The sequence below is a fragment of the Erinaceus europaeus genome, chromosome 8 (assembly GCF_950295315.1).
Source record: "Erinaceus europaeus chromosome 8, mEriEur2.1, whole genome shotgun sequence".
Taxonomy (NCBI): domain Eukaryota; kingdom Metazoa; phylum Chordata; class Mammalia; order Eulipotyphla; family Erinaceidae; genus Erinaceus; species Erinaceus europaeus.
Window position 1 is genome coordinate 94,107,502 of NC_080169.1, and position 14,543 is coordinate 94,122,044.

General features: G+C 36.5%; 1 protein-coding gene across 1 annotated transcript; it reads left to right on the top strand.

Moving 5' to 3' along the window:
• The first annotated feature begins 62 nt into the window (after positions 1-62).
• LOC103121173 (hyaluronidase PH-20-like) lies at positions 63-12,706 on the top strand. The gene is made up of 4 exons (XM_007531690.2): positions 63-1,016; positions 3,644-3,733; positions 6,892-7,489; positions 12,663-12,706. The coding sequence occupies exons 1-4, from the start codon at positions 63-65 to the stop codon at positions 12,704-12,706; spliced, it is 1,686 nt and encodes a 561-aa protein (XP_007531752.2).
• The last annotated feature ends 1,837 nt before the right edge of the window (positions 12,707-14,543 follow it).

Genomic DNA, 14,543 nt, shown 5'->3' on the forward strand with positions numbered 1-14,543 from the left:
TACATCAAATTAACCCAATTCTGTGTTAGAATAAGTGGTTTTTATAGTCCTTATTCTCTGCTATGAAAGTGCTTAGGTTCAAGAGTGTTTTCCTTAGGCAATTTGTTGGGTTCAGTGGAACATTTCAGGCAGTGCTCACCATCCTTCTGTTTCCAATGTGTTTCACTCGAGAGTACAGAGCAGCTCCTATTATCCCCAATACTACATACATATGGGCCTGGAATGCCCCAACTGAATTTTGTACTTCAAAGTATAACGTGGATATAGATCTGAGCGTCTTCTCTTTAGTAGGAAGCCCACAGAAAGGTCTCACAGGACAAAGAGTTACATTATTTTATGTTGATAGACTTGGATACTATCCTCATGTAGATGCAAAAAACCAAAGTCACCATGGAGGAATTCCCCAGAAGGGAAACCTACAAGACCACTTGACTAAAGCTACAACTGATATTAATCATTACCTTCCAAAAGATCAAGTGGGCATGGCTGTCATTGACTGGGAAGAATGGAGACCTCTCTGGGCAAGAAACTGGAAACCTAAAGATATTTACAGGCTGTTGTCTGTTGAACTGGTTAAGCAGAATAATACAGGTATTGATGACACAACAGCCAACAATAAGGCCAAAGTAGAATTTGAAAGTGCAGGAAGGAAATTCATGGTAGAGACTATAAAACTTGGAAAAAGGCTTAGGCCAAAACACTATTGGGGCTATTATCTTTTTCCTGATTGTTACAATCATCATTATAATAAAGCCAATTATACTGGGCACTGCTTTGATTTAGAAAAGCAAAGAAATGATGAACTCAGCTGGTTGTGGAATGAAAGCACTGCCCTTTACCCATCTATCTATTTGAATACCAAGTTAAACTCTACTCCTCAAGCTACACTCTTTGCCCGAAGTCGAATTTGGGAAGCCATTCGGGTTTCTGGAGTTCGCAATGCTCAAGACCCACTTCCAATTTTTATATATAACCGTCCAGTTTTTACTGATGCATCTGGAGAATATCTTACTGAGGTAAGAAAATCAAAGTATGAGAGATATGAATTAGTATTCACAATGGTATTTAGAATAATTAAGTATAATTTGAGTACCATACACATGGGATGCTCTACATATTACATTAAAACAGTAATATATATGTATGTATATATATATATATTCTTATTTTATGTAATTCAGGGGAGTAAACCCAGGGCTTCACACATGATAAGGCAGGTGCTCTCATGCTCAACTACCTCCCAGTACACTGTATTTCATTTTTAATCATATTTTGAAGTGTTAATTAATAAGACTTTTCATCTGTGTGTAGTGTTTTTAATCTCCCATGATGGGTGTCTCCTAACCATACTCTTCACCAACTAGTCATCTTCATCCATTATAGGACTATTTTCTAACCCTCGTATCTTCTTTTTATATTTAATTGAATCATTTTACTGAAAATAATGTTGATTTACAAGACTATTATTACATGCTTATAGTTTCTTATCTCCCAACTATAAGTGTGATTATAACCAGCCTACACCAACATGTTACAACTTATTCAAGTTGTAGTTGTAACAAAAGACTTCATATTTTCTCACAGCAGTGTGTGTGTGTGTGTGTGTGTGTGTGTGTGTGTGTGTGCCTCACAACTTTATTAACCAGTCATCTGTCCTTGGGAATTTGCTTTATTTTCAATTTTTATCTATTATAAAATATGATGCAGTCATCCTAAGTATGTAGACATCGCTCAACATTTGTGTTTTTGTGTTCTTTCATTAGATTCCTAGGAGAGGAATTGCCATATCATATGGTAGAGCTATTTTTTATACTTTGAGAAATCTTTATATCTTTTGGTTATGTATATTTTGGTTTTAAATCTTTGTCTGATGTATAATGCACAATAACTTCCAATTCAGTATGGAGTATTTTTCTTGCGATGATGGTTACTTTTACTGTGCAGAAACTGCATTTTTTTGTAATCTCATTTATTAATTTTTTTCTATTGTATTCATGGCCACTGAATTCCAGTTTCTGATAATATCTTTGAAACAGATGTTATGTCATTTCAGTGGTTTCTTCTATGTATTTTATGGTTTTCTCTATAACATCCATATTTTCAATTCATTTTGAATTGACTATTGTGCACAGTTAAATGTTCTGATCCTATTACATTCTCCCAGACATCACAAGCCAATTTCCCCCACATCATTTATTGAAAATACACTTGTGTTTCCATTTAAGATTATGGGCAATCTTGTCACATGTCAACTATGCATATGTGTAAAGTTTATTTCTTATTTTATTTCTATTCTATTGTTTTTCATGTCTATTTTTGTTCTAGTACCACAACATTTTTCTTACCATAGATCTCTAGTGTAGCTTGGAGTCAGAAAGTGTGATGCCTTCATTCTTGTAGTTTTTTTCTCAAGGCTGTTGTGCTATTTCTGTTTTATTATTATTATTCTTCCAAATAAGCCTCTGTAGCATTTGTTCAATTCATTAAAGAAAGCATGACTTTGATAAAAATTTCATTGAATCTATACATCAATATGAGTAGAGTAGATATTCTACATATGAAATTATTACAGAAATGGGTTGTGTAGCCTAAAACTGGACAACAACTCCCTCATACTGATTCGCAGCAGAATAGTATCCCTGTGTATGTGTTCTCACAACTTTATTAACTACTCATATGTCTTTGGGCATTTGATTTATTTCCAATTTTTACCTATTATAGATTGTTTTGAAATCATCCTAAATATGTATAGATAATGTAGCAAGTTACTAAATCTTTGTGACCATATAGCATCTAGTATTTCAGACTGAGAACTGCAACCTAGGAGTACAGCTATAAAATAGTATCTGGGGAAAGGTGAATTATTTCTTTGTAACTCAGATTAGCTCCAACACCACTATGAGGTCTTAGGTTGCTGGAGTTCAATTCCAGTACTTTAAGAGGTTGAACTTATCTGTGATAATTTTCAGTACCGCTACTGGAACTTTAGCTATTGAATGCTATGATAGCAGTCACTATATGTGATCTCAATTAATGTCTCAGAATCTCCTGTTTTAGTCTAGTGAGAGAATCAGCTCTTGGGGATGCAGTGCCTTGTACATGGGAATTATCTATTTCTCAGACAAGGGTGCCTACTGTTGTCTTATGTTGAAGTCTTACTGTGATATGTTGTGTTTCTGTATTTCCTCCTCCCATACACAGGGACCTTCTCTATTTCTTTGCTTATTAAGATTTACTTCTGAGTTGTGGGAAGTTTTTAAATACAGGCTTATCAAATATTTTGCTTCTTTGGAGCAAGCATATAACGTTTCCTGCAAGGCAGTCATTTTGTCCTATATCTATTGTTGAATGGAGTAATGTAATATTTTTGCAACAATGGAGAATTAGGTTGTATATAATGTTGTCCTAAATAATTTATTCCATTTTTTTTCTCATAGACTTGTTCTTGTCAAAGTAAGTAATTAAAATGCTAATTGTAGTATATTTATATAGCAGCAAGGTGGCTATGTAAAAGACAGAAATGAACAGTTGGAGTATATTTAAATTAGTATGTCTGAATTATCATGCTTAACTTTGGAGTTATGGTCCTCTGCATAACATTTTCATTCTATTCCTTCTTGCTAACTGTCTATCACATTTACAGCTTGACCTTGTAAGTACAATTGGTGAAAGTATTGCTCTAGGAACCTCTGGAGTTATAATGTGGGGAAGTCTCAACTTAACCCAAAGTCAGGTAAGTTAAATTGGTAGCAAAGATATGAAATAATTTTTACTTTTAATATTTTGGAATCACTGTAAAAGTTAAATAAGTACTATGTTTTCTTTTTTTCTACTGCCACAAAGTTTCTCAATAATGACTTAAACCAGTGGCCATTTTATTTATTCTCTTTTGTTCACAGAGGCAAAAATCAGTAATTGAGAAAGAAGAGGGAGATAGGGAGACAAAGGGAGACACCTGCAGCCCTGTTTCACTGCTTGTGAAGACCACCTCCCCAACAAAGGTGGAAACTAGGGTCAGTGCATGGTAGCATGTATGCTTTACCTGGTGTGCCACTACCCATCCCCAAGTATTGTGTTTTTTCATTAATAGTAGATGCTCAGCATATAGGCTGAAGCAAACTATCTTTCATTTGTGTGGTTGTATTATAAAGCAATATATATATATACACACACACATATATATATATTTCACACCATACTACCATATTTGCATAGTGGGCTACTTAATTTTAATTCAGTGTTAGGTGATGACAGGATGGTAGCTTAAAACTTCAAATTCAAGATCAGTGTCGGATTTTCTCTTTGAAATAAACCAGGCCCTGTCTTTTAGAGATTCAAGTTAATTTTTTTCTAAGACCACTTCTGTTTATGCTGATTATTGTTAAACTAAGTCTCATTCTTTTGCTACTTTGTATACCTAACCTCTGTCTCTGTAAACAACTGCAATGTCATCTGTACTTGGACATTCCCATGGGGGCCGGGCAGTGGTTCATAAGAGCACATAACACCATGCACATGGACCCATGTTTGAGCCCCCACACCAGCAGCAAGACGCTTCACAAATGGTGAATCATGTCTGCAGGAGTCTATCTTTCCCTCTCCCTCTCTACCACTGCTCGCCTCTCAATTTTTCTCTGTTCAATCAAATAAAAAATAGAAAGAAGAAAAGGGGGGGGGGAATGTCCACCTGGAATGGTGAATTTGCAGTGTTGCAGTGTAGGTACTGAGCCCCCGCTATAACCCTAGAGGCAAAAAAAAAAAAGTCATTATGAGTCCAGCAAAATAACTTGCTTGGATAGTGTGCAGCTTTGTCATTCAAAAGACCCTGGTTCTAGACTTTGAAGGAAGGTTTTTTTTGTTTGTTTTTTTTTTTTTTTTAGTTATTATTGTTGCCATCATTGTTGGATAAGACAGAGAGAAATGGAGAGAGGAGGGGAAGACAGACGGGGAGAGAAAGACAGACACCTGCAGACAGGCTTCACCTCTTGTGAAGTGACTCCCCTGCAAGTGGGGAGTCGGGGGCTTGAACCCGGATCCTTATGCTGGTCCTTGTGCACTGTGCCACCTGCGCTTGGGGAGCTTTTGTCCTGTGGTCTCGTCTTGACCACTTCACCTAAAAGAACTGTTGCTCATAAAAGAGAGTGATTTCTGCACCCCATAATCATCTTGGGTCCATTCTCCCAGAAACATAAAAAATAGGATAGTTTTCAAGGGAGGGAATGGGATATGGAACTCTGGTAGTGGGAATTGTATGCAGTTGTACCCCTCTTACCCTATGGACTTGTTGATATTTTTTATTTTGTAAGTAAATTAAAAAATCTAATGCAAAGTTTAAAAAAAAGATAGTGACTATAAGTATCTGCAAGTATCTGCACTAATCTAGGATGTGCTCTTTCATCATTCACACTCTGCCAGATAAGTATATTTATAAAATAATTGTATAATTCACTCATAGCTTTAACTTCATATAACATTTAGTATGAAATACAGTCAGATGAACCTGCTTAGTTATTTTTGAGTTAGAAATCTATAAACTAGGAGTCCCACGGTACCGCAGTGGGTTAAGCATACGTGGTGCAAAGCACAAGGACCAGCAGAAGGATCCCAGTTGGAGCCCTGGCTCCCCACCTGCAGGGAGGTCGCTTCACAAATGGTAAAGCAGGTCTGCAGGTGTCTGTCTTTGTCTCCCCCTCTCTGTCTTCCCCTCCTCTCTCCATTTCTCTCTGTCCTATCCAACAACAGCGACATCAATAATAACTACAACAATAAAACAAGGGCAACAAAAGGGAATAAATTTTTTTTACAAAAAAAGAAATCTATAAACTATGGTGTATTGCACCAAAGTAAAAGACTATGGAGGTGGGGGGTGGGGGTTCAGGTTCTGGAACAGGATGGCAGAGGACCTAGTGGGGGTTGTATTGTTGTGTGGAAAACTGAGAAATGGGGAGTCAGGTGGTAGCACAGCAGGTTAAGCGCACCTGACCTGAGTAAGGATCCGGTTTCAGCCCCCTAAGCCCCACCTGCAGGGGGCTCACTTCACAAACTGTGAAGCAGGTCTGCAGGTGTCTATCTTTCTCTCCCCCGTCTTCCCCTCCTCTCTCCATTTCTCTCTGTCCTATCTAATAACGACGATATCAATAACAACAACAATAATGACTATAACAATTAAAAAAACAAGGGTAACAAAAATGAAAACAAATAAGAAAACAAAAGAAAACTGAGAAATGTTATTCATGTACAAACTATTGTATTTACTGTTGACTGTAAAATATTAATCCCCCAATAAAGAAATAACCCCCCCAAAAGAAATCTAGAAGCCAGTGTTTTTAATATTATTTAAAATTATATTGCAGCTGTCATATTTATTACATCTTTAAAAATATTTTGAGGCCAATAAAATATGCTGGGTCTTCCTCTAAGCCTCTTTGTGTACCTCCCATAAAAATATGTATTCACAACATACTACAAATGGTGAAACTGAAGCATAGTCACCTTAATTAGATCACCCATTTAGGAAACTAAGATTTAAACAGCCTGAGGTATTCCTGAATTCAAACAACTAGTCATTAATGGAATAGGGCACTAATAGTACAGATTGGACCCAAAGTCCATGTTGTTGTTGAGGTACCATACTCTTTCTCAAGCCAATAAAATGATCAATTTTTAAGGAAGACCAAACAAGACTAGTATTGGTTATTCAGTCCATTATTAAGAGGTAAGAAGTAACATGTGAAAAACACACATTTGAAATGAGTTTGCTTGTTAAAAATTTTCTGTCTTTCCTGTGTCTATTTTTTGTGTCTCCTTAAAAAATGATTATCACAGTAAATTATTTACTTGTAAACTAACTTCTCCCTTGATATTTTTATCTTTTTAAAAATAATTTTATAGCAATCATGCACGAAACTAAATAATTACCTGAAGAATATTCTTAATCCTTACATAATCAATGTCACCCTAGCAGCCAAAATGTGTAGCCAAGTGCTTTGCTACAATAAAGGACTGTGTACAAGGAAAAACTGGGATTCACATGATTATCTTCATCTAAACTCAGAGAATTTTGACATTAAACTTGGACACTGTGAAAGATTTGTAGTAAGTGGTGAGCCTACACTTGCAGACCTGCTTCACTTTTCTGAAAAGTTTCACTGCAGTTGTTATTCTAATGTCACCTGTAAGGAAAGAGATGATTTAGGAACTCTTGACATTATGAATGTGTGTACTGCTAATAATGTTTGTATAGCATCTTTCCTAAAAGGCAAGATCAGAGGTAGTCGTTATAGATGGAAAAAGTCTAGCAATACTTCTATACTACATGATACAGTGTCTCCATGTGCTACTGGAAAAGATCTCAGAGTGTGTCTCAAAGTCAGATGTTCACTAGGAACTTGCTACAACAATACTGAAGCAGACTGTGAGAGTGCTAATTGGAAAAACACTTCCAGTCATTTGCATGTTCAAAACAAGGAAAATGAAGCAACCTATTCCGGTACAAGTTCAATATTTATTAAATTTCCTATCCACATAGGCTATCTAGCTACATATTTTGTATTTTTATATTTAATAAGTTAACCTGCATTGTCTTAAGTTAGTTAGCTTGCATTGTCTAACTAGTGACATCTCATGACTGAATATTTTTATTTGAAAATGGAGGTGAAGTACATTGTGAAGATGATACTTGGAAAGTTAAAGCAAAGAATATACTTTCATGATTAAATTTATATTTATTATGCTTATAGAAGTTTTGTTTGTTTAAATAACTTTAGTATAGGACAATAAATGTTTTAGAAGTATTTGTATCATTATTGGCTTACTAATAAAAGACATTAATTATTGCCTTTAATTTAAATAATCATAATCAGAACAACACTATTTGATTAAATCATTTGATTTGAAATATGATTACTACCATCGCATACAACTGATTTGTAAAATGACATCATATTTGTATTTTCTAATTTCCATGCTTATTGTGAGTATATTGAATGAATACTTACAGATAAGAGGCACATAAGCCATCCTTTATTCTTATCAAACTGTGATCATAAAATTTAAAGTACCTGGAGATATGAGAAGTGCAAACACATATATTGTAATTTTTCTTTCAAATAAATGCCTTCACAGTTGTTTTATAACTCATAATAAAATTGTGAAGAAAATATTAACATTAAATGTTTTTAATGTCATATCCTAAGTATATTTATCAGCTCTGGAGATAAGACTATATGGTTTATTGTTATTTTATCAGTTTGTTATATATTTGAAGAAGACAGACATTGAGAATGGAGAAATATAGATGAGGTAAATTATAATAATTAAAAATTCAGTGTAGTTTGCCAAAGAAGCAAAACACTGGAAGCATCAGAAACAATTTTTAAGTAAGTCATAAATAGAACAGAGTACGATTTCTTAAAGGTTGAATAGCATTTAGATCACATGGAAGCATGAGGTAGAAAGAACTTCAAAAGAACATTGTATTTGACTTCCGGAGTGATACACATTAGAGTTATAAAGACTTCTGTTATTTGACCATCTGTTTGATTTGACCATCAAATAACAGAAGTCTTTGTAACGCTCTACCCTACAGAGCAGAACCTCCTCAACTCTAGGAGTACTAGTAGTCACTGTAGTGATTGAGTATTCCACCAATAATACTTCTCATGGTAGAACAGTTCCTGCTCTGTCATCCATCTAAGATTGGAACAGATGACATAAATTCAACCTGAATATAGTTTTCAGGTCCCCCAAAGTATGAAATGTGATTTCTGAAATCTGCTTTAAAACAATACAGCAGTGATGATGGTGGTGGTGATGTAATGAGTTAAAATTCCACTCCTACCTTGTTGAGCTGCAGGAGTGCACAGAGTTAATGTGAAATTTTATAACTATTTTCTTGTTTACACTAGGGAAGTTTTTATTTATTTATTTATTTTTTTACTTTGGTGCCTTACCTTTGTTAATTTTACACAGTAAGTTCAATTTTCTTTATCTAATAATTCTTTATATTGCCATGAACTGTAAACCATTAATAACCTCCCAATAAATAAATAAAAAGACTCAAGTGTACAAACATATCATTAAAGATTCTGTAATGAGGAACCTGGTTGCAGAACACCAAGTTAACTACACATATTACAATACACAGGGACCTTGGTTCAAACCTGTGGTCCCCACCTACAAGGGGAAAGCATCGCATGTGGTAAGGCAGTGCTGCAGGTGTCTCTCTCTATTTCCCCCTCCCCTCTCAATTTATTTGTCTCTATCCAAAATAAATAAATAAAATAAAACATAATTTTAAATATACTTTATTAAAATTATATGTAATAAAAGAAGAAAAGTTTTAAATAGAAGCCAGAAAGTTGTAATTATCCTACTGCAACATATTCCGATGTTTGACTTTTGAGTAACTGTTAAGCATTTAGACTTTAAGGAAGACCAGCTGATTATTGCAAGACATAGAGGTAGAAACCATCTAATCCCCAGAGTCCCCACCATTTTACCTGTTCAGTGCTTGAGTTGTGGTTGGTATAAAAGTTGCTGTGTTCCTTAGACAAAATTGTTGGTTCATATAATAATATTCTACAATTTGGGAGTCAGTCGGTAGCACAGTGGGTTAAGTGCAAGTGGTGCAAAGAGCAAGGACCTGCATAACAATCCCGGTTGGAGCACCGGCTCCCCACCTGCTGGGGAGTCCCTTCACAGACAGTGAAGCAGGTCTGCAGGTGTCTATCTTTCTCTCCCCCTCTCTGTCTTCCCCTCTCTCCATTTCTCTCTGTCCTATCCAACAACAACAATAGTAACTACAAAAGTAAAACAAGGGCAACAAATGGAATAAATATTTTTTAAAAAACTAAAAAAATTATAATATTCTACAATTTAAATAATAATTGTAACTTAATCATTAATAAAGATGTATAAAGTTATTAGTAGTAACTTCTCCAATCCCAAAATAAAATAGAGTCTTATGTAAGGATAATGGCACTTAATTTGAATCTAAAATCACGCTTGGTAACAAAAAAATAAGAAATCAGGTATCATACCACCCCATCATCTGGGGCCCTGGTCAAAGAATCCTTGGATTCCCACATAAATATGATGTGCCTAGACCTCTAAGGGATCCTCTCACCACTGTCACTGGTTACTTCCATTAAGAACATCATCATAAGCAGTATCTAACTAAATTGAAAGTAGGGCACCCAAGTAAAAACCCTGTGGTGAGGGGTAGACATGTGGCTCCCTGGGCCGGTGGGGGTGGGTGGGGTGGGATAGGATAAAGTCTTTTGGTGGTGGGAATGGTGTTAATGTACACTCCTAGTAAAGTGTAGTCATATAAATCACTAGTTAATTAATATGAGAGGGGGAAAATTAATTGTATGTCTTGAAGTTTTTAAAACACAGACTGAGTCTTTTTAATATATAGGCTGTGTATTTGATATGCGGACTCTCTCAAAAGCTTAGACCAAGTAGATCAGAAGCAACCAGTGGCACAGCTATTCACAAGATACTGGGTACTGTACAGCAAACCATAACAAAAGAACTTTTCAAAGTTAACCCAATTACCAAATAATGTGATGATAACATTAACTAACGATTGTCTTTTTGAACCCTAAGACAGCAGGAACCTCACATCTCCACTATAGAGCCTATATATCCCCCTGTCCTGGAACCTTAGGATAGGGCCCACTTTCCCGTATGCCTCTCCCAATCCATATCAAATAATATTGCATCAGCCGATCACAACCTAATCAATGCAATGATTGCCACCTCAACATGCTTCAGCTCAGACTGTTTCCAGAGACTTCACGTGTGGAATGACAACCCTTCAGCTTCATTACTGGGGCGAGACCTTTCCTTTCATAGCATTCTCTAATTCCATCCCAGGTGGATCACTTTCTAACGAAGTCCCGAAACCTGGATATACACTAGATTCTGTGAGAGAGAGCATATGTTCACACGTATCCATAAACTAGTGCAAAATATATACCTGAAAGCAGAAGTACACTAGAGTTTGCAGTGAGTACCCCCCCCAACACGTCTTCTCCACTATTTCAACCTTTAGGTTCATTATTGCCCAACAACTTGTTTGGCTTTGTATGTTAACTCTCTTTTCAGCCACCAGGTTCCAGATGCCATCAGGATGCCAGCCAGGCTTCCCTGGACTGAAGACCCCATCAATGTGTCCTGGAGCTCTGCTTCCCCAGAGACCCACCCTACTAGGGAAAGAGAGAGGCAGACTGGGAGTATGGACAGACCAGTCAATGTCCATGTTCAGCGGGGAAGCAATTACAGAAGCGAGACCTTCTACCTTCTGCAACCCACAACGACCCTGGGTCCATGCTCCCAGAGGGATAGAGAATGGGAAAGCTATCAGGGGAGGGGATGAGATATGGAGACTGGGTGGTGGGAATTGTGTGGAGTTGTACCCCTCCTACCCTACGGTTTTGTTAATTTATCCTTTCTTAAATAAAAAATAAATAAAAAAGAACATCATCATAAACCCTCTTGGTGACCTTCCCAAGACTTTTGCCCATAAAGCAGCAATAGCATGGATAACCTTAGTCTCTGCAGGGAATCTGGGTCATCCTTCCTGTTCACTCAGGAAGACTGGTCCTGAAATGAGTGTGGCCTACAGTTCCCAGAGTGTGGTGGTGAACTGTGAGCTCAGACCAACAGGGTCTCAGAGGTTACACAGCATCTTGTGCTAAATACATAAACACACACACACACACACACACACACACACACACACACACACACACACACACACTCTGGGTAAGGTGGCTGGGGTAAACAGCTAATTTCATTATTTTATTTTATTATATTTATATATTTATTGAATAGAGACAGCCAGATATTGAGAGGGAAGGTGGTAATAGAGAGGGAGAGAGATAGATACCTCCAACACTGCTTCACCACTCTCAAGCTTTTCCTCTGCAGGTGGGGACCAGGGGCTAGAATCTGGGTCCTTGTGCATTATAACATGCACTCAACCAGGTGCAACATACCTGGCCCCTGAACAGCTAATCTAATACACAGACTTTTTTTTTTTTTTTTAAGAATGGGAGCTACTCTCAAACCTAATCCAACTTTCCAGCACTTTTCTTTACTCTGACATCATATTCTAGGACATTATTTTCGTCCAACTCCATGTTAGCTATCAAATTTACGCAAAAAGTACGGTAGTGGTGGGCCCCTAGGAACATGCCTAAAATGGAATTCCTAGTTTCTTTGCACCCTAAGATTTCTATTCTCATGTGCTATGAATTTCTGGTCATAATGGTATGAAACTAGAGTCAACTACAAAAGAAATGTGGAAAATATCAAACATGTAGAAACTAGATGTTTTTGAATAACACTTAGGTCAATGAAGAAATGAAAAACATGTAAAGGACAACAAAAATGAAGAGATAAGCAGTCAGATTCTAGAGGATACAACATATGTAGGTATTAAGAGGAAATTCATAGCAAACAGGGCCACAAAAATTAAAAAGTCTTTTGTAAAGCAAAGTATGAACTGAATGAAAAAAGTGCTACTTAATGAGAGAAGTTATTTACACATTATACATACCATTAATGGTTAATAGTCAGAGTATAATTAATTCACAGTACTTAAACAAAAAAAACCAACATAAAAATTGGAAGATCTGAATAAACACTTTTAGAAAAGTTTAAACAGATAATGGACATAGACATCGAGAAAAGCTGATCACAAGGCTGGACAGTGGCAACTCTGGTATAGCACATATGTTACCATGAACAAGGACCTGGGTTCAAGTCCCCATTTCACACATGGAGTAGAATATTCCAAACAGGTCAAGTAGTGTTGCAGGTGGTCACCTCATTCCCTCTCTCTCTCTCTCTCTCTTACTTTCTCTCTTCTTTATGAAACTCCGCCCACCAAAAAAAAATGGAAGAAAGAAAATTGCTGAACAAAATGAGATACCACTACAAACCTGTCAGAATGGTTTGTGGCACAAACAACAAGAGCTGAAGAGTGTTTAAATATGGGAGCAAGCCAAGTGGCTGCTGATAGATGACTGGATAAAAATAATGTGTTGTTTTGCATGATGGACTACTGTTAAACTATAGAAAAGGATGAAATTTTTGTCTTTCACATCAAAGAGGAGGATTTCAGGGAACTATTTGAGACAAAATAAATGAAAGAAAAAGAGACATAATTGTATGGCTTCACCTACATTTTCAACATAAAGACAAGCAATGGATAAAGAGGAAAAGCTAAGTAACACGTCAAAACAAAGGATTCTGACTATCAAATGAACATTTCGTGAAGAAGATGTGGGAGAAAAATGAATGGTGGGGGTTCCTGGAAGATGGTGGACTGAGAAGCTGCTAGTGGCTTGAGCTCTGACCACATCTCCTGGAAATGGTAGGATTTTCTGCCTTTAGTAGGCCAGTCAATAAGGGGTCCTAGCGGTAACACCAAGGAGGTGACTATAACTTAATTTGGGTTAAGAATTAGAGTAGGAAAAAAGGGGAAAATTTTTTTTCCTTTTAATTTTTAAGCATACCTCTATCCCCCTGCCCCCACCCCAACCAGTCCCTAGGGACCAGCTCCTAGCAGGCTCCCCTGCTGAGCTTCTGTCTTTACCAAATTCCTATCCCACCAGGGAGTATAATTCATTCTAAGTCTATACCCTTCTGAAACCTCTGGCCTTTTTTCTTTCTAAGTAGCCAACCCCCCCACCTCACCCCTCATAGCTAATTAAATAATTAAAAATAAATAAATAAAAAAACCCTTTCCTTTCACTGATCTTTTAGAACTATTCTTTTTCTTATCTTTTTCTTTTCTCTCTCTCTCTTTCTTTTTTTTTTCTCTTTTTCTCATTCCTGTCATCTTTTCTTCCTTAATCCTATAGCTTCCAAAGCCACAGCCCCCAGTCCCCACACCACCAAACAGTGTGGTTTTTTGAATTCACTGATACACATTTGGGAATTATTTTGGGGAAGAATTCTGACTCAGTGTGGACTCTCACTAAGAGTGTCTCTGCTCAACTTCCTTTCCTCCTTTAGCCACCCCTAGAATATACAGTGGAGAGTAGATTTGCATAACTGTCTATTTAAGCTATCCTTGTCTAGTCCTGAGGTTTTTTTTTTTTATTGTTGTTGTTTTCTCATTCTTAACAATCAGCTGCCTCTGATCACAAGGTTTGAGGTAATCTGGGACAGGGTTTTTATTTTATTTTTTTTACCCTGCTCTATTTATTATTAATATTATATAAAGGCATATATCTTCCCCCCCTTTAGGTTGATCATAATTAACTCTTAGCATATATTTCAGTGCTAGGGTAGTGGGCATCTTATCTACTGTGGGAGGAACTTCTCTCCTTAATCCTACCTCCTCTACCCTCCTTCCCCATTCTAACTAATCAAAAAAATTAAATTAAAAATAAAGTAATAAAAAAACTGTTTCCTTTCACTGCTCTTTAATTACAGCTCTTTTTGTTATCTTTTCCCTTTTCTCTCTCTTGTCTATTCTTTTTCTTTTTTTTAATTTTATTTTGTCGTACACTTCTTCCTTCTTG

Excerpts from the sequence above, each read along its gene's own strand:
- LOC103121173 (XM_007531690.2), top strand. The coding sequence starts at position 63 with ATGAAAGTGCTTAGGTTCAAGAGTGTTTTCCTTAGGCAATTTGTTGGG. Across the intron at positions 1,017-3,643 it reads CTGGAGAATATCTTACTGAG|CTTGACCTTGTAAGTACAAT; the intron begins GTAAGAAAATCA and ends TCACATTTACAG. Across the intron at positions 3,734-6,891 it reads TCAACTTAACCCAAAGTCAG|CAATCATGCACGAAACTAAA; the intron begins GTAAGTTAAATT and ends ATAATTTTATAG.